At 40.9% G+C, this 20495-nt stretch overlaps 1 protein-coding gene across 1 annotated transcript in view; it reads left to right on the top strand.

Annotated features, from left to right (window-relative positions):
- The window catches only part of RAP2A (RAP2A, member of RAS oncogene family), a 35795-nt gene extending 16878 nt beyond the window's left edge, over positions 1–18917 (top strand). The window contains exon 2 of the mRNA XM_032314727.1: positions 15008–18917. Within this exon, the coding sequence (XP_032170618.1) occupies positions 15008–15245 (238 nt within the window). The 3' untranslated portion in view covers positions 15246–18917. The remainder of the gene's footprint in view (positions 1–15007) is intronic.
- Positions 18918–20495: the final 1578 nt, after the last annotated feature.

The raw sequence follows: 20495 nt of genomic DNA, 5'->3' as shown, positions 1-20495 counted from the left end.
TAACTGCAAGTTTGAATCAATGTCTGATGTGTTCTTCCCCCGAGGTCTTTGTGGTTGGAGAGAAGAAATCCTAACTCTATTGGTCTGATAGCCCAAGCTTTCTAGACATCTGATGTGTTAGACTTGGGGGTTAGCTTTTTCTTTCAGTTTTATTGGGTGCTGTTTGTATTGTGATTTGGAAACGAAGAACTGTTTTGCTATCCTACTACAACAGTAGAACAGTCTCCCAGGACTAATACTTCTCTGTTCATCATTTAAAACTTTAATCATCATGGGGCACCTGGGTGGCTCAGTGGGTTAAGCCTCTGCCTTTGGCTCAGGTCATGATCTCAGGGTCCTGGGATGGAGCCCCGCATCGGGCTCTCTGCTCAGTGGGGAGCCTGCTTCCCCCTCTCTCTCTGCCTGCCTCTCTGTATACTTGTGATCTCTGTCTGTCAAACAAATAAATACAATCTTAAAAAAAAAAAAAAACTTCAATCATCATTTAAAACTTTCCTTGAAAGTTTTAGCTCTTCAGAGCTTTGGTGCCTCTTTAGATCTTCTTCATTCAAAAGTAGCTTTGAAACAGTACGTGTAATTGAACTTCAGCCGTGTACCAGAGACATGAGTTTTCATTCATAAACATTTTTGCCGGAAGTTCTGAAAGGAAGAGGTGCCAAGAAGACGTGTTCTATAATTTAACTTGGTATCAATGTAACAGTTCAGAAAACTTGATACTCTGTAGCAGTTGACTCAGTGTAGTCTCTTCAAGTACAATAGTCAGACCTGTTTTTAAATGCACAGATTTCAGGTTGCAACTCTCACTAAAGGTAAAACGCACGTTTTATGTCTGAACATGTTCCTTTGATAGATGAAAGCTGTGTGTTCTTCATATATGCATCCAAGCTTGAATTTTCCCCGCTATTTAAATTATGTAGGAAATCCCATATTTTGCTGACAGATTTTAAAAATGATATATTTTGAACATATATTAAAATACATATTGAAATTTAGTTACACATTAAAATATCAAATATAAACCCATCACTGCTTTCATCTACCTTACTTGGGGTATCTTGAATATTGCGCTTCAAAAAAAAAAAAAAAAGAATCAGTTTTTTTTTTTTTAAGATTTTATTTATTTATTAGAGAGAGAGCAAGCACAAACAGGGGGAGAGGCAGAGGGAGAGGGAGAAGCAGACACTCCGCTGAGCAGAGAGCCGAATGCGGGACTCGAACCGGGTACCCTGGGATCCTGACCCAAGCTGAAGGCAGACACCCAACCAACTGAGCCACCCAGGTGTCCCTAGTCAGATAATTTTTTGCATTAGGTTTTTAATTGACAAGATTTTAGGCTTCTGTCATAAACATTCCTTTACAAATAACACATTACTGGGGTAGAAAATCTCCATTTCTAAGAAATTAAAAAAAATGTGTAGTCATTCCTGTATTTTTTCTTTTTAATAGAGTTATTTGAAGTGCTGTGGTTATCTTGATAAGCCTGAAAAGAACTGTGGTCAGATGGATCCAATTTATAGATCTGAGAGTGAAGAAAATGTTCAAAATTATCATTTTTTATTTCCAATGACATGTACTTTAGTATTAGTATTCCTTTCACTTTCAGTCTTTAGCCATTTCTGAATATAAATTAAACAGCATAGAACTTGGACAGAAATTTGAAATTGATTAACGCGTTCAGCTGAGTAATGAACTTAACTGATTGGCTGACTCAGGTGCTTGATGTGCCTTAAACCCCGTAGCTAACACACACGCTTGCTCAGTCTGCCTTGAAGGTTATCTTCTGTTCCTCTTTTAATGCAGAAATCATTTGGATAATTATCTGATTTATTGATTTTTTTTTTTTTTTTTGCAGTCTCAATTTACTTTTTTTATGGAGGTAACATCTCTAGGCAGTAATGTGTATCCATCTCAGGCGTCCAATGGGACGAATTCCTGGAGGAATGTGTGGGACAGACATTTGCAGCAACACAGCAGTTTCCCTCGTGCTCTGTCTCTGTCACTTCTGTGCTCAGACCAACAGCTTAGCTGTGTCTAGTCCCGAGCTGCCGGCTTCTGTCCTTCTGCGTCCTGTGAGATCCACTCATGTCGATTAGAACAGTAGTTAATCCCTCCCTGAGCTGTGGTCTTCCCCTTGTAGGTATACACCCTGGTTTCATTCTTTTTCCCAAGCATGCTTTGGGCAGTCCCTAGATGGGGGCTGTTATGGTCAATGACACTGTGAACATTCTAGCCCGTCTCTTTGGCCGCATACATGGACACTTTTGGTGTATACCTAGGAGTGGAATTCTTGGGTTATAAATGCATACGTTCCGCAGTAGTAAACACTGCCCAGAGGTTTTCCAAAGTAGCTGTATCAATTTCCTCTTCCACGGATCCTGGCAGTGTTTAATTTTAGCTAATCTGGTAAGATTCTGGCGGTACCTCATTGTGGTTTTAGTTTTGTTTCCCTGCTGTGTAATGGTGATGAACGCCTTTTCACGTGCTTACTGACCATTTGGCTGTCCTCTTATTTTTTCTTTTTTCTCCCTCTCCCTCTGCCTCTCCCCCTGCTTGTGCTTGCTCTCTCTCTAATAAATAAATAAAATCTTTAAAAAAAAGAATTACCTGACTAAACCAATTGATTCTTTTTTTTTTTAAGGCGCAATATTCAAACTTCAAGGTATAAGCACTTAAACCTACTTTGTGCAAATTGTTGTTTTCTTTTGTAGAAATTCTTTATACATTCTTGATAGAAGTCCTTTGTTAGATACATGTATTGCAAATACCTTTTCCCAATTTTTGGCTTACCTTTTCACTTGCTTAATAGTTTCTTTTGATGACCATCAATTCTTTCTTTTTTTTTTTTTTTTTTTAAGATTTTATTGATTGGGCCACCTGGCTGGCTCAGTTCGTTAAGTGGCTGCCTTTGGCTCGGGTCATGATCCCAGTGGCCTGGGATGGAGTCCCACATCGGGCTCCTTGCTCGGCAGGGAGCCTGCTTCTCCCTCTGCCTCTGCCTGCCACTCTGTCTGCCTGTGCTCACTCGCTCTCTCTCCCTCTGTCTGACAAATAAATAAAAATCTTTAAAAAAAAAAAAGATTTTATTTATTTACTTGACTGACAGAGACCACAAGCAGGCGGAGAGGCAGGCAGAGAGAGAGAGAGAGAGAGAGGAGGAAGCAGGCTCCCCTTGGAACAGAGAGCCCGATGCGGGGCTTGATCCCCAGGACCACAGGATCATGACCTGAGTCGAAGGCAGAGTCTTTAGCCCAGTGAGCCACCCAGGCATCCCATCAATTCTTAATTTTAATGAAGTCCAGTTCATTAAGCTTTCCTTTTATGGTTCTTTTTTGTGTCCCATTTAATATCATTTTCTAAGACTCTTTGAGAGTTTATTAAAGTAATAATTTAGAAAGAGCTAAACAATGTACATTTATACTGTTGCATAATTTTCATTCACAAACTTTCCAAAATAAAGTGTCCAAGTGTTTGATAAGAGTTGAAAGCTAAAATATCATTTTCTTTTTAGTAATAGTAATTTGAGAGTATATTGGAAGATCTGTGAGAAGGTAAAATTTGAGTGGCAGATGATTTTTATCTTACACAATAAAAGAAAAGTTTGTATGTGAAGACAACGTAAGTCTTTAAAGAGACTCACATTTATAGTCAGTAAATGATAAGGTGGAAATCCAGAATAACGTTAAGGTAAACATGAAGTAAATAACCTGGGTAGAATTTTTTAAAAATTAAACTTTTATAGGCCGAAAATTATCATTTTGTAAACTTGAAGCTAAGAGGAGATGGTCTTTAATGTTTATTAAGAACTCTACGATAAACCAAAATCTTAGTAAGAAGTAGTGATTTGATAACCAAGATCATTTTAAACATGGTCACAGGGAAAGTGTATTAGAAACAGAGTAATAGAAGCCATTTGGTAGTTCCATCTGGGGTCTTACCATTCTTAGTTCATGAGATTAAAACTATACTTATAAAAATACCTATGAATCATTTCTGAATTCTCTATCTCTCTCATTTATTTATTTATTTATTTATTTGGTCAAAACTACTGTCTTTCAACTGGTTTGTTAGTATGTGTTGTTAGTACAAACTCCAAATATATTTTATATCTTAAGTCCTTTTCACTGTCGTTGCCATCATACCAGTTCAAGTCCTTGTTTGTCTCATGCCTAGAACACTGCAGGTATGCCCTGTCCTCCTGCTACTCTTGGGCCCCCAAAACCCATTCTCTGTATGTCCGCACACATAGGCTTTGTAACTTCCCTGCGGAAAAGCCTTCAGCGGTTTTCTCCTGTTCTTCGAAGAGTGGCCGTCAGTCCTTTTTATCCCTCGTGCCCTGCCCTCTTGCTCTTTATGATGTAACCATCCCTGCCTCCTGTTTGTTCCTAAATAAGCCTGTTTCTTTCCTACTGCCTGTATTTTTACATTCTCTTCTTAAATGTTTAATTCCTGGTTTTCCCCATGGTTCATTCCAAATCTTCAAGCTTGTGCTTAGATTTCTATCTTCCCGGAAATGCCTTCTTTGATCACCCCATGGAATTAATTTTGGCCTGCCCAAGTTACTACATAATAATCAGGGTTGGTTTTCTTTGTAACCGCCATCACCATCTTTAGTTACATTGTCTGTCTGTTCATAGTGTTTCCTCCAACTTGAATATAAATGTCAGGGACCTCATTTGTCTCCTATACCCCAGTCCCTCACACAATGCCTTGTGGATACTCAAGAGAGAGATTAATGAAAATCTGTGCATCCCAAATTCCTAATGATATGAAGTGTAAATAAGAATTCAGACAAATGAGCTTATTTGTTACAAAAGTAAGGGAAGATTTTTATTAAAAGAGATGAAATTATACCTGACCTTTGAATGGTAGTTAGAATCTGATTGCTGGGAACTGATGAACTCCTAAATTCTGCACCTGAAACTAGTATTACACTGTATATTAACTAACTGGAATTTAAATAAAAACTTGAAAAAACTATAAGATAATAAAAATAATAACAATTTGGTGGGGGCCACTATAGTCAAATGACCGCCATAACCAAGGAAACAATTTGGAGCAGAAGATTCTCTCTGGAAAGTTGTGTAAAGTAAGGTTGAATTAGATATAAAGGGCAGGAGTTTGCTAGCTGAAGAACTAAACAGAGGGTTTAGGTACAATATGGTTAACAGTGGAAAGCTAATGTCAGCCCTTGAGGAGGGGCTGTGATTTTTCTCTGACCTGCTTTAACTGTATCCCACAAATTGGGGTGTGTTATATTTTCATTTTCTTCCTAGTTTTCCTTGTGATGTCTTCTTTGACCCATGGGTTATTTAGAAGTAGATGGTTCAGTTTCCAAATATTTGTAGATTTTCTAATATCCTCCCATTACTGATTTTTAATTTCATTCTCTTACAGTCTGAGAACATATTTTGCATTCTTTGACTACATTCTTAGACTACATTCTTTGATATTTGTTATGGTTTTTGTAGCCCGAATATGGTCTATCCAAGTGAATGTTCCCCACACTTTGGGAAGAATGTATTTCGCTTTTGTTGAGTGGAGTATTCTATAAACATTAATTAGGTAAAATTGGCTAGTAACCTTTTGCTCTGCCACACGGTACTCAAAGCTGTGGCCATCTTCCTGGCAAAGTGGGCAGAGAGGAAAGAGAAGGAAAAATAGGAGATTTCCCATATAACCCCGGGCCCCACACATGCATAGCCTCCCCCTTTTTCAACAACCCCCACCAGAGTGGGGTTTGTTGAACAAACATTTGTTACAATTGTACATTTCTTACAATTGATAAACCTACGTTGATACATCATAATCAGAGTTTACTCTTACCTTCAAGTCTACTCTTGGTGTTGTACATTCTGTGGAGTCAGATGCTTAGTAACTTGCATCCATCATTGTGGTATCCCACAGAGTATTTTCACTGCCCTAAAAATACTGTATCCCACCTATTTGTCCCTTCCCTCCCCCCATCCCAATTCCTGGCAACCACTGATCTTTTAACTGTCTCCATAGTTTCGCATTTTCCAGAATGTCGTATAGGTGAAATCATACTATGTAGCCCTTTCAGGTTGGTTTTTTTCACTTAGTAATGTGCATTTAGGATTCCTCCCTGTCTTTTCACGGCTTGATAGCTCATTTCTTTTTAATGCTGAATGAAATTGCATTTTCTGGATAGACTACAGTTTATCCGTTCACCTACCGAAGGACACCTTGTTTGCTTCCAGGTTTCAGCAGTTAGGAGTAAAGTTGCTGCATACATCCACGTGCAGGTTTTTGTGTAGACGTAAGTTTTCAATTCCTTTGGTAAACACTAAGCATTGCTGGATTGTATGATAAGAGTATGTGTCGTTTTGTAGGAAACCACCAGAGTGGTTTTAACAGCTCACATTCTCACCAGGAGTGAATGAGAGTTCCTGTTGCTTCACGTCCTCACCCGCATGTTTGGTAGCGGCAATGTTCTGGCTTTGGGCCACTCTCATAGCTGTGTGGTGGTATTCATTATTGTTCTGATTTGCATCTCCCTGATGACCGATGATGGTGGAACATCTTTTTATACGCTCATCTGCCATCTGAGTATCTTCTTTGATGAGGTGTCTGTTAAGGTCTTAGTGTCCTTTTTTTATTGGGTTGTTTGTTTCCTTTTGTTGAGTTTCAAGACTTCTTTGTATATATTTTGGGTTATAATCCCTTATCAGATGTGCCTTTATCAGATGTAAAAATATTTTCTCCCTCAAATAGCTTTTTAATACATTTAAAATGCCTGAGTTGCCTTGTCATGATTGGTTGGTCCCTCACAAACTATTAGGAATCCATTCTTCTGATACAGTGTCAGCTCTTGATTTCCTGGAAAGCAGATTATCTTCATTCACCTTGGTATGGAGTATCCCCAATAGCTTTGGATATCTTTTTACTCTCCTTGCTTCATTTTTTTTTTAATCACATTTATACATTTCTCTCAGTTCTTCTTCAGCGTGCATTCTGAAACCAAGAGAAAGAGAGGAGGATTGTGGTTTCCTTTCAGTATTCAATCTAAATTACCAGACATGCCCTTTTACGATGAAATATTTAGTCACTTCAGAACAAGTCAGTCTGGAGGAAGAGAGCAGCCTTACTTAGCTCATGTTTTCCATCCTTACGAGAAGTGCTGATGTTTCATGCTCGCAAGATGTGGTAGGAGCCATCACCTCCTAGCCAAAAACAAACCTTTTTCTTCAGGACTGCCATAGTACTTTATAGAAAGATTAAAAATATCAACCCCAAGGGCGGGGAAATAGGCACTCTTAATTTAAGCCCTATTAAGCACTGACAACTCCCAAATTTGGGGATGTCAGTTAAGACTGTGTACACAACAGTCTGATGCGCTAACTTAGAAATGGGATTTTTGTGGTTCAAAGATTATACCATACACACACATAAACACACGTATATACCGTTGAGACGGAAATCACACTTCTCGGTGTTGTTCATCAGATGGCTGTTTGTGTTAGTTAAAAATAAAAATGGGGCATGGGAGCCCTTTGTATGTACTAATAATAGGGAAGGAATAATTACATTATAATACAGCTATAGTATAGAACCTATAAAATGTAATACTTCTTAGTCCTTAATAAAATGTATATCGTTTATTGAAGTAGAAATTTTCATGATATCAGTGAACATTGAAGCTACCAAATATACTTTGTATAATTGCCTTTTACAAGAATTTATATCTATGTTTATATAGATTCATATAGGAAGATAGTCTGGAAGGCTGTCGACCAAAATAGATTGTTCTCATGGAGATGAGACTAAAAACATTTTTCATTTTCCTCTTCACCTATTTAAATATTGCTAGAGATTTTTGTCATTATGTATTACAGTCCACCCTTGAACAACACAGGTTTGAACCGTATGGGTCCACTTATATGCAGATTTTTTTCAATACAGTGTAGTTCTATAAATGCATTTTCTTTTTTATGGTTTCCTTAACATTTTCTTTTCTCTGGCTTACTCTATTGTAAGGATACGGCATATAATACATATACAAGATACGTGTTAAACAACTGTTTATGTCCTTGGTACGGCTTCCAGTCAACAGTAGGCTAACTCGTAGCTTTGGAAGAGCTAGACGTTCTATGCGGTCAGGGGCCCACTTCCCACATTGTTCAGAGTCAACGGTGCTTACTGAATCTGACCAGGGAGAGGGGAAAGAAAAGCTATTTTCATTTGGAGAAAAGAAAAGATTTCTATATTCAAAAGGGTAAAAGAACTAGAACCTCTCAGAAGGGCTAAGATGGTACAAATGACGGCTCATGAGATCGGGATCAAGTTTTTAACATTGACTTTTTAACACTAACGTTTCACAGAGCTGACAGAAAGGACAGAACGGGTTGTTTGAGATGGGAGTTCCGCATCACTAATGATGTTCAAATATAACCATTTGGTGGGGTTGTCATGGAAGTGATCGGAGCATCGAGTGGTTTGACATTTTGCCTTGAGACTTGCTCAATAGATGGGATTTTTAACACGGGTAGAAGGTTGAGTAAGGGAACCTGTAAAAATCTTTCTGATGTTCTTTCCTGAATACAGAGAGAATTATGCTTTAACCTGCTTGTGAAAAAGTGACTTAAGAAGAAAGCATGATAAAATTTCACGTGAAACATGACCTTCTTTGACTATGCTACAATACAGCACCCTGCGAAGATAGTTAAAGGGGCTGACACGAGTGCTTTCTGTCTGCAGCTTCTCACTGGTGGATCAGTGAAGGGAAGGAGGAATTGATTCTGGACTTGCCACAGTGGGAGACTGTCAACTGTACAAGTACAATATTATTTGGGGTCACGAAGCAGCAGACCAGGCCAGTGATTTTGCAACCCTGCTGAACCTCACCATTAGACTTCAGAGCTTACACATATAGATACATATTTTTAATAGGCTCTTTGCGGGTCCTGACCCCACAGATTCAGATTCAGTAGCTCTGGAGTACAGCCTGGGGATCGGTATTTGTTCATTCTCAAGTACTTTCGGTGATTGGCCAAGTTTCGACACAACCACAAATTAGAGGTACATACACACATACACACGTATCAGGGCAGTTACCAAATCCCAAAAAAGGAGAAAACAATAAGGACCATTGGAAGGTATCAGATGTTTCAAACTGTCTACAGAGTTGCCTCCCTGAGAAGCCTGTCCATGGCTAGGTGCTGCCGGGGCCTGTGTTTCTGGTGTTACCTTCAGTGCATCAAGCAGACCTGCTTAAAAGAACCAGTTTTATTTATCAGTATGTTACGTAATCCTGCTCGTGAATACGAGAAACAGTATGAAAAGACATGTTGGTAAAACGAGTTGGTCTGCAGCCTCCAGACATAAGTAAGATTACTTGAGCTGCATAACCGTACCCCTGGTTGTGCTCATAAAGAAAAATGTCAAGGAAGATCTGCTCGAGTTGAAGAGAAAGCAGCTGGTGTGTAAGACGTGGACAAGGTGCTTATCCTCATGACCAGGTTAACAGCAATATGGCCACTGAATATTTGTTGGAATTGTGCATCTTCGGTTTCACTCCCAAATGATGTTGTGGGGGGTGGTGGCGGGGGAATCGAAGGTGACCTGTAGGACTGTTAACAAATCTCGGACAGGGAACTGCCTTCACCTGCTACCCCACCACCTCGGCTTCCTAAATAATAGAGTTGACCCTGTCGTAAATGTCCCATTTGTCTTCCAAGGCCACTTCTGCCACCCAGGTTCCCAAGTTCTCTTTAGCCTCCAGTGAGCTAGTTCCCTGCAGTACAGGGTTGCTTCCATACTGTCTGCTCCAGGTCCTTCTGGAATGCTCTTTCCCAGCAGCCACTAGGCAAACTCCCGACTCCCGTCACATTTTTGCTCCCAGCTTCGCGAGGCTTACCCTGGTCATCTAATTTCAAATCGCACCTGTGCCCCAGTCCCTGCCCAGACCTACATTTTCCTTCCTCCAGTGCACTTGACCCCTTTCAGGAATTATTTACTGTGTTTATTGTCAGATGTCTGTCTCCTTGGCTAGATTGTCATCACTGTGAGGGCAAAGATCTTTGTTGTGCTCATTGGATGTATCTTAAGTGTCTTGAACAGCGTCTGGCACGTAGTAGGCTCTTATCAAATAATTGTGTGTTAAGCGGATGCATCAGTATATGATGCCTTGATTGTTTCTCGCTAGTTCTTGACGCTGCTGTGGCCGGCTTTCAGTAGGGCCTTCCGCAGTCTCACGGCTGAGACTGTCCCACAGCTGAGGTTCCGAGTCCCAGCTCACTGGCCAGAGTCACTCCACTGGTAGAGTTGGAAGCCTCTACTGCTTGGTCTTGTCCCCACCAAGATCTGAGGTTTCCCTTACATTTCGGCCTTAGTCCTGTTGTGCATTTCATATCCCTTGTAGAGATTGGCCTGTCGGGGTCATGGTGAGAAGAGTGCTGAGCTCTCAGCAATTGCTGGGTAAATGACATGGGGTGATTATGGGAGTAGCCCACTAGGTTCTGATTTTTAGTTCAAGAGCCCCTTAGAAATGACCTAATCCAGCTCACGTCATGGTTCAAGAAACTGGAGAGCCACGGGATAAATTAATTTTCTATTTATTCATTTGACAGAGAGATAGAGAACACAAGTAAGCAGAGCAACAGGCAGAGGGAGAGAGAGAAGCAGGCTCTCCGCTGAGCAGGGAGCCCGACATGGGGCTTGATCCCAGGACCATGGAATCATGACCTGAGCTGAAGGCAGCTGCTTAACCAGCTGAGCCACCCAGGCACCCCTGAATTAATTTTCTAAACTCACAGAGCTAGTTGGAAGCAGTTCTGGGACTGAGTCCTGGCCTGGCGTCATTTGCTGGTGTTCTAGGACACCGTTTGGACCAGCCGGTGCGGACGGTTTCCCCACGCCCTCCTCGACTCCATCAGCGCAAGGCTCTGCTGCTTTCCCTCTGCCTCCTCACCTGCCTGCCTTCACGCGGATCCACGTTTCTCTACATCTCACCCCACACGTGGCACGCATTCTCCCATCCCAACCCGAAGGCTCACGTTCCCTTCCCCTATGGATACCTGTATTTGGAGAAGGCTTTCCTGCTTTGCTTGTCCCCAGTTACCCTCATGCTGGGCATGGGGTCCAGAGACGGGGAAGGCTGGTGGCAGGTGGCTGCTTCCATCTGTGACCCCGGGTCAGTCTATTCTGCCCGTGGGTCCCCAGGAGCTCCTCACCCCCATCAGCTTCTCTTGTTCCGACCCCAGGAGAAGCAGGGGGAGGAGGGGAGAGAAGCGCCGCCCTGCAGGGGTGGGGTACTCACTTCGAGGGTGTCTCTTGAGCTTCACAGCAGCCCGCGCGGTGAGTGGGAACAGATACTCTTTCTCCGTCTTTACTGACAAGCAAGGGAAACGCAGGTGAGGAGAGTGAATGGTTTCCCCAGTCTCGCAGTCTCCGCAAGCAGGGCTGGAAGCTGAGCCTCCAAATCCTGCTTTAGAATCTTTTCTCCGGTGTCATATTTTCATGTTAACAGAAAGAGACAAAAATTTCTCACCGTCTGCTCTTCTGGAATGTACATAATACCTTTCCCCGAAGACCTTATTTAGTCTTTGAAAGTCTTCTGAGGATATAAGTCTGGATCTCTCTAGCATTTTTAGCGTGTTGGCTCTTAGAAAAGACCACTGACTGTTCAAACGGCGATACGATGGACAGGCTCCCTGATACTAACTTGTCATCTTCATGTGACAGTCATCAAATGTCGTTACTTAGAGACCTATGTTCGCAGTGTTCTGATTCACCTTTGAAGAATCTGTTGGTAACATTAAGATTCTTGATTCAAACTGTGTATCATACAACTGTTAATGATTTGGTATTTTTACGAATTTTGAAAACCCACGTATTTGTGGGGTTTTTTTTGTGTGTGTGTGTGTTTAATATTTTATTTATTTATTTGACAGAGAGAGATCACAAGTAGGCAGAGAGGCAAGCAGAGAGAGAGGGGAAGCAGGCTCCCCTCCGAGCAGAGAGCCTGATGTGGGGCTCGATCCCAGGACCCTGAGATCATGATCTGAGCCAAAGGCAGAGACTTTTTTTTTTTTTTTAATATTTTATTTATTTGACAGAGAGAAATCACAACTAGGCAGAGAGAGAGGAGGAAGCAGGCTCCCCGTGGAGGAGAGAGCCCGATGCCGGGCTCTATCCCAGGACCCTGGGATCATGACCTGAGCCGAAGGCAGAGGCCCTAACCCACTGAGCCACCCAGGCACCCCAAAGGCAGAGGCTTTAACCCACGGAGCCATCCAGGTGCCCCTATTTGTGGTTTTTTTAATGAGTGTAAGAAATGCCTCTTTACAAATAAAACACGATGTATTACTGTATTTAAACTAAAAAATATTCTCTTAAATATGTATTGCTTACCTCATAACAGAAAGGGATGTCTTATCACTGTCCATTTTGTTAAGTCTTGTAAACAGAGGTTGAAATTTACTTTTAACCTAATTAAATTCAACTAATACATTAACCAAATTGTATTAATATTTATGTTAACCTCACTGCCAAACTAAGTGTTGTCAAACATACTGTGGCATCTATACTCCTGAGAAAAATGAAACGCAGTTACATCTTTGCAAGTCACATAGGGGAGTGACATTGTCCTGCTGGGACTGGCGCTGGGAGCTCCTGCCAGGCTTCTCCACACACTGGGTCGGGAGGGCTTGTGTCTGTAACGCTGCTTCCTCTTGCTGCCACTTGTCCTTCCTAAGGCCATAGGCTATGCAGAGATATTTGTAGGTAAGAGTCCTGGAAGGTGTGAAAGACTCTTGTGTCCTGTTTTCAGAACCGCTCTGTAGGACGACGACACAGTCGATGCCCTGTAAATTCATACAAAGTCCCTAATAGAAGTGGGAATTGTCCAAATCCATTTCCTGCAGAAATGCTACCCAAGCTCTAGATTAACTGTCAATACTGTTATCCCCACACATGTTTCAGTTGTTTTTATGTTCCAGATTGCCATGTGGCACGCTGCCTGGAGCGTGCCCTCTTGCTGAAACCGCTCTCCATGCCATCTAGTGCCCAGAAGAAAGTGAGCCTTTGCTGGGAATGTAGTTAACTTTACAAATTAGAGTGAGGGGAGAAACCCGTTTGAGCAGGATGGTAGAGCTGTGCAAGTATTCTCACTAATCGGAACCACCGGCCCTCAATCAGTTTCCTGAATGATAAAAAAAATAAAAAATAAGACTCTGAGTCTCGACCACCTGACGGTTTTCCAGCCGATTTGCTGTGTCCAGTCACGGTTGTTGTCACTGGTGTGCAGTTTTGCAGTTTGCTTCGTTTATTAGAGATGCACCCTGCTTAGGGGACAGCACACACACACACTGGCACGCATTGATTTGTACTGTGAAATCACAAGAAGCTTGTAAAGTGGTGTTTAGAGTAAAAACGATAGCCTTATGAAAATATATTAGCAACATTTCTTACAACAAATGTAAACAAAAATAGTCAATAAACATGCAGCATAGCACCATGTATTTTTAAACGGGGAGTGAGCATCGAAAAGAGAATCATCTTTAGGTGCCAATATGATGTAGGGCCTTTCTTCTTGCTTAACCTTTCATATCATTTCTTATCTTTATTAATCGATCCTGTTCATCTTGTAACTCACAGTCACCTTATGTTAGTCTGTCTGGCTCTATAACAAAAATACCATAGACTGTGTGGCTTAAAGAACAGGAATTCATTTCTCATGGTTCTGGAGGCCGGAAGTCCAAGACCAAGCCGCTGGCAGATTCCAGGTCCAATGAGGGTCCGCGTCCCTAGTTCATAGACTCATCTTTGTGCTGTGTCCTCACACAGCAATAGGAACAAAGGAGAACTCTCCTATCTCTTCTAGGTACAAAAGGGCACCATTCATGACCTCATCACCTCCCAAAGGCCTGAACTTTTTTTTTTTTTTAATAATTTTCTATTTTTTTATTGACATATAATATATTATTAGCGCCAGGGGTACAGGTCTGTGAATCGCCAGGTTTACACACTTCACAGCACTCACCATAGCACATACCTTCCCCAGTGTCCATAACCCCACCACCCTCTCCCGACCCCCCTCCCCCCAGCAACCCTCAGTTTGTTTTGTGACATTAAGAGTCTCTTATGGTTTGTCTCCCTCCCGATCTCATCTTGTTTCATTTATTCTTTTCCTACCCCTCAAAGCCCCCACGTTGCCTCTCAACTTCCTCATATCAGGGAGATCATATGATAGTTGTCTTTCTCTGATTGACTTATTTCACTCAGCATAATACCCTCTAGTTCCATCCACATCAGGCCCGAACTCTTAAATACAGTTCAGTGGGGCTTAGGTTTCTACTTCTGACAGGGAGGAAGGCGACACAAACCTCCTGTCTATGACCCACCCATTCTGTTCAAGAAGGAAAAAAAGAGACAACATCAAATAAAGCTAATGATTGAAAGGTTTAATCCTTATCAGGCTGAAAAGGATTTTCATGATGGTCTTTCAACTGGCCAATCTACAACAGTTTAATAAAGGCATAGAGTGTAGTTTTATTTGATAGTTTCTCTCCTAATGATTTCTCCTATCTTTTTTCACATTCCGGAACTATTTTCACATGACCAGTATGTCTATGGAACAGAGTAAACTGCCGACAATTATAAATTGTTTGTTTACTCAGTAGAGCTATTACCTCATCAACTGAATTTTGAGTAAGCTTCTCTTAGAATGAAAAAAATTAAAATTAATCCACCTAACAGGACTTACTCTGAGATTCTGAGAATGATTTTCCAAATATATCTGGAAAGGTAAATTGATTTTAAAAGATGTATAATTGATGAATTAACCTCATTTTCAGAAAACCCATTTATGATCCACTTCTGCTGCTGAATGCCCTCAGGTAGATGTCAAGCCAAGTGAAGCAAAAAATTTTTCACTCAATGAAAGGGAATAATGTGTAGTAGAATAGAACGAAAAAAGAGAAAATGTGGTTTGGCCGCTGAACTTCCTGCTGACTTCCGCACTTCATGTGTGTCGTTTACTGTCTTGCAGGTATGAGAAAGTGCCAGTCATCTTAGTGGGGAACAAGGTGGACCTGGAAAGTGAGAGAGAAGTGTCATCTAATGAAGGCAGAGCCCTCGCGGAAGAGTGGGGCTGCCCCTTTATGGAGACTTCCGCCAAGAGCAAAACAATGGTCGATGAACTCTTCGCAGAAATCGTGAGGCAGATGAACTATGCGGCACAGCCCGACAAAGACGACCCGTGCTGTTCTGCATGTAACATACAATAGCATTCGAACACGGCTGTCCTGGACAGGACACACAGGTGACATTGCCACCACAGGTGACACACACCTCGTCTGCCTGACTGCGGAGCACGCAGGATGTGTGGTGTGAATCCACAGTGAAACAGCCCCCCCCATTCAGCATCGAGCAGTGGTTGTCAGTTGATATCTCTGAGTAACATTTGGGTTCAGGAACTCCGGTCTTCACCACGGTCCTCCGTCTCCTGTGTGCACCTGCAACTTTAAGGCATAGCCGATCGATCTACAGGGTGATTGCCTCCAGAAGCCGTGATGGCATTGTCGCTGGGTTGACAGAAGCAACTATTGTATAAATTAAAAGTAACCATGAGAGAGAAACCGTAAGAATCCCTATGACCGCTTACAGTTAAAATATTTTGTCTTCTTAAAAAAAAAAAATTAAGTAAAGGAGAAATATTTTCCTAGGAGAGTACTGAATTTCAGGACTGGAGATAGTGCTTCTAACCAATGTATCCCGTCAAGTAAGTTAACAACAGCTGGCCTGCCGACAGCATTACAGGGAGTGAATCTTCCCTCAGCTGACATACTCCCGTTTCTCAAAATTGATGCTTAATTGTAGATGTTATCCTAATTTGTGACGCAGAACTAACCCGCGCATCAGTCCTTGACAGAGCAGAAGTCAGAACAGGTCGTGTAGAAGAACAGAGTCTGGCTTTAGAATGTGTAAAAACCACCTGCTTGGCCGCAGAAGATGGAGGCTCTCAAGAGGGTTTGATCCCCATTAAAACCCCGAGCCCACCCTCTGTTCCTGAAGCAGGGGTGGTCTTAATCACTTTACTGAACAAGAAGGAAGCAACTGTCACGGGAAGATTGCCTAGCCTTACTCGCAAGATGTGTTCTGGTCGATGAACTAGTACCATCGCGTAAGGAAAATGAAGCCATGTTGCATCCACACGTTCCCATTTGCGGAAACCTCACAGGACAGTACAAATATCTTGCATTTTTACATTCGTCAAAGCAGCAAACTCCTTCTTGCCTTTAAGGGCTATGGTTGTGGTGTGATTCTTGGCTAACCTGCTTTCAAAATCAAGTTTCCTGTAGCAGAGCTTTACTGCAGGCACCGAAAAATTGAATAACCATGGGAAATAATTTGGGTTTAAAAGTAGAACGTAAATTATAGGGTGGAAGGCAAGGGACCAAAAAAAAAAAAAAATCCCATAAAAAAACCTTTTATCTTTAATTTTTCTGGGGAATTATATAAAGATTTTCTTATAACAATTTTGCCCTGATTACTGAAGTGGCCAATAAAGCTAGAGTAAGTATTTTGTTTTGAAAAGGTGCTCCGAGCTCTGGCACTTTTGGTTTTCATAGCCCTGAAGTAGTTATCATTTGCATGACTAATGGCATAGGAAAAACCTATTCCTAAGTTTTTACAATCAAGCATAGAAGGGTTTTCAACCAATTTCAGAGTTGTAAATGCTGAAGAGCGTACCTTGAGCTTAATCCTCTGGAGAGAAATTTGGCCTTCGGAACTGCACTGTCACTGAGCCTGCGATCCCCGTACTTGCCTCACGTTCTGTTGGCTTCACACACTTGTGCAAGTAACCTCTGGTCTTATGTGTGTACCTGAGCGAAGAGTGTGTGTTTGTGTGTGCATGTGTGTTTATTGTTCCTAAGAATTTGGCACAAGTCAGAGATAATTGCCTATACTCAGACTCCGTACTGCAGGATATAGTGTATCACAAGCATTTTTTTTTCCTTTTAAATTATTTGTGTAGGGTTTTTTTGTTTTGTTTTGTTTTTGTTTTTTACACATTATGGAAATCATTGCTGGCCCCCAAGTGTTTGGTAAACTGGCATTGAGTTTAGAAGATAACAGAAAGGTAGATAGTACTTTTCACAGATGAGAAAACAGATTCGTGGATACAACCAGGCCGTGATCGTGAAAGATGCTTTGAATTGTGAATATTTGCATTCTTCAGTGTAGTGTTTTCTTACAACCCCCAACGGGGGAGCACCTCGTTTACAGGACAGAAAGTTCCAACCTGTTTTCTTGGAACCAAGCTCTGTATGTCACAGTTGATTCAACTCAAAACATTTAGAGAAATCCGAGATTCAAGAAGTATGATTTGTCCACAGAAATAGAAATATTTGCTAGTGAATCGGCTGAGATTTGAAGCCTCTAACTTCTCAGAATGATTTTTTTTTTTTTAGAATTCCATATTTAACAGCAATTTATGACAACTAAGATTAAGTATTAAAAACATCTAAAGGACTACAGTTTTACATTACGGATTGCTATGCAGACAAGAAAAAGAAGTTGATACGAAAAGAATGTCAAAAACTTAAAGTGGAAAAGATTATCTAACCCTTCGGATTTTCGTTCGGAAGTGTTTGTGTCAGACAAGAAGGCGGGCTTTTACTGTATAGACGTTGCAAAGAACCAGTCTGGCTGCCTGATCAGTGTTTCTACACAGCCCTCCGCGCTTAGTGACAGAGCCTCAAAGATCCCCAGAAACATGGGAACCCTCTTGTGCTCTTCCTGTTGGTGTTTCATCGGGTAGGAATATAACTGGGTTTGAAGGAATGTGTTTGTGGAGATGTTACTAACAAGCTGAAGAACAGGAGGGTCAAGTGACATGACGTCACAGTGGCTACAGAGAAAAGTCGGTGACCTTGTGTCGCTGTTGGTTTTATGCCCTGATCAGACGAGCAACTAGTTACGTGAACGTTTTCTAACATGCCTTAAAAAATGTTATGGTTTGATCCAAAGACCCACTTTTTCTTTAGCTGTTTGTGATAAGCTTTTCTTCTGTTTTCATTTTGTCTTGTTTCACTTCCGACAAAGGCAGCGTTTTTTAGAAGGTTTTTTTTTTCTTTTATGATGCATCTTTTTTTTTTTGGGTGGGGGGGTGTTTTTAAGCTGTGATAGTGATGGTAACTGATGCCTTTTCCTTTCGTTCCATTTACACCAAACAAGCCAGCATTGATCAAAAGCATTACATAAAATCTTAAACTATTGAAAGGTGCTTCGATGATTTTCTCCTTTGGTTTGTAGAGTTAGAACTGAACTTTTGACTAAGCATTTAGGAGTTGCCATCACTTTTCTGTGGTAAAACTACTGATACTTGCTTTTCTTTATAAGGAAATGTTGCCTAAGGATGTCTGCCGTTTGTTTTCAGGAGTTTTCCAGTGGGAATGTTGTCAGCGTATGTCTGAATGTGAAAAGTGCATATTGTTTGTTGCTGTTGGTTTTCTTGTCGGTTTGTTCTGTTTTTTAGTTGTTCTCACTAGTCTTGTGTTCGCACTGTTAAGCTTTACTTGTCTCCTTTGCCAATCAAATGTTAAAGACTGTGGGGGTCTTTTTCTTTCTTTCTTTCTTCCTTTTTAAATTAACGTGTCATTGTGCATCTATTAAATCTTGATCAGGGTTTCAAGAATGACTGCAGTGGGTTTTGGAGACAGACTTATCATTATTGATTTGGGGTTTCCCAGAGATATAGTTCACAGTTAATTGCTGAGCTCTAATACAACTGACCATTTAAAATTGAACAACAGTTTATTGTTTTGTAACAATGTCAGTTGTTAAACCTTGACATTTCGATTAAAACATGAATTGTAGTTATAACTCAATGCAAATTCAACAGTTGTATTTGGAGTTAAATTATTTTAACAAATAAATTTATTTAATGAAACTTCCTTTGGACTTGTGTGATTTGGCTTGGTTTTGTACATGTTCGTGAGGGAAATGTGTTCAAAATGTAAGGAAACAATCCAAAATGGCCATAGAACAAATTTAATACTCTTGATACAGAAGTATTCACGCTGAATTAAATCAAGAATGCAACAGATAAAAAGGGAGGTTAACCGATCGTGTTCATGCCCCTTAAAAATAACACAAGAGAAACTTTAAAATCAGAAATTACTAATATAACCTTCTCTCCATAACCAGTGTTTTATATTTTTTATGATAGTTGGCTAATTTGAAGCCTCCGTGCTAATGTGAACAGAATTGTTCTAGATAATTAACATTAATTAGCCGTGGCCCTGTGGTCCTGCTAGTATCACTAGAATGTATCAGTCCAGTGATGGGTCTGGACTGTCTTTTTGTTGAGGTCGGGTGGATCTTAAGGTGCCAGAAGCTGGAGGTTGCTGCCTGCGGGGCTGGAGGGCCTGTCTGTTCTATATGGGGCCCTGTGAATGTTGGCAGATGCTGTTAATTATGGACAGCCTTCAGCTGCTCTGATAAGGAGCCCATTCATTCCCTAAGCCAATTTAAACTATGCCTTTTGGTTAGGTCGCCTTCAAACTCTGTTGAAATCCGCTGGCAACATTCCACCAGTTTAGAGGCTTCATTGTTTTAGACTATCAGAATAATTTGAATGAATATAACAGGGGCACTGTAGACAGAATCTCAAATATTTAAAGGAAAATGTGCCTATGCTTTGGTATGATAAATATATGCCAGTTCGCTTCATAATCTCATTTGAAGCATTTGTAAAGTATTTAAACCTATTGCATTCTAATTTCAACTGGGAGAATTTCTTTATGGCTGCAAAGCAGTATTTTAAGCAAGTACTTGGGAGCAAGTGGCACTTTATTGATTGTTAGAGGTCCGTGAATGGAACTATAGGTAGCTGGAGAATTAAAGCGCTACCCAGTTTGGAACCCCTCTGACCCCCCCCAGGACTTGTAAAGCAGAGAAATGGTCACAGACTCCGTAAAAAAACTGCTAGCTTTTCCCCTAATTTTACATGTAAATGCTAATAAAACGGGAATACCTGGGTGGCTCAGTCGGTTAAGCATCTGACTTGATTTCAGCTCAGATTATGATCTTAGGGTTGTGAGATAAGCCCCATGTCAGACTCCATCCTCGGTGTGGAACATGCTTAAGATTCTCCCCCACTCTCTTTCTGCCCTTTCCTCCCACTCACCAGCCCCCCAAGTTGTGTTTGCCGCATGTGCACTCTATCTCTCTCAAAAGAAAAAAAAAATTAATGAGACATAGAGACACCTCATTTGTTAGGTAAACTGGTTTCACATTTTGTAATATTAACTTTTCTCCTGTTTTGTTTTGTTTTTATGAAATAATAGGTTTTCGAAAGATTTGCTGCTTCTCCAGGTAAGGTGATATATATATTTTTTCAATGTTTTCTTAGAACAGTGGTCTCCAGATTACCTTCTACAGATTCCTCCAAGACTTATTAGTAAAGAAAAAGGTAGAAGATTATGTGCTTAAAAGAGCAAATACAAAGATCTATTTAGTTAACACACGAA

This window comes from Mustela erminea, chromosome 15 (genome assembly GCF_009829155.1).
Source record: "Mustela erminea isolate mMusErm1 chromosome 15, mMusErm1.Pri, whole genome shotgun sequence".
Lineage (NCBI taxonomy): Eukaryota > Metazoa > Chordata > Mammalia > Carnivora > Mustelidae > Mustela > Mustela erminea.
The sequence above is the reverse complement of the archived record's forward strand: the minus strand, read 5'-3'. Positions and strand labels throughout refer to the sequence as shown.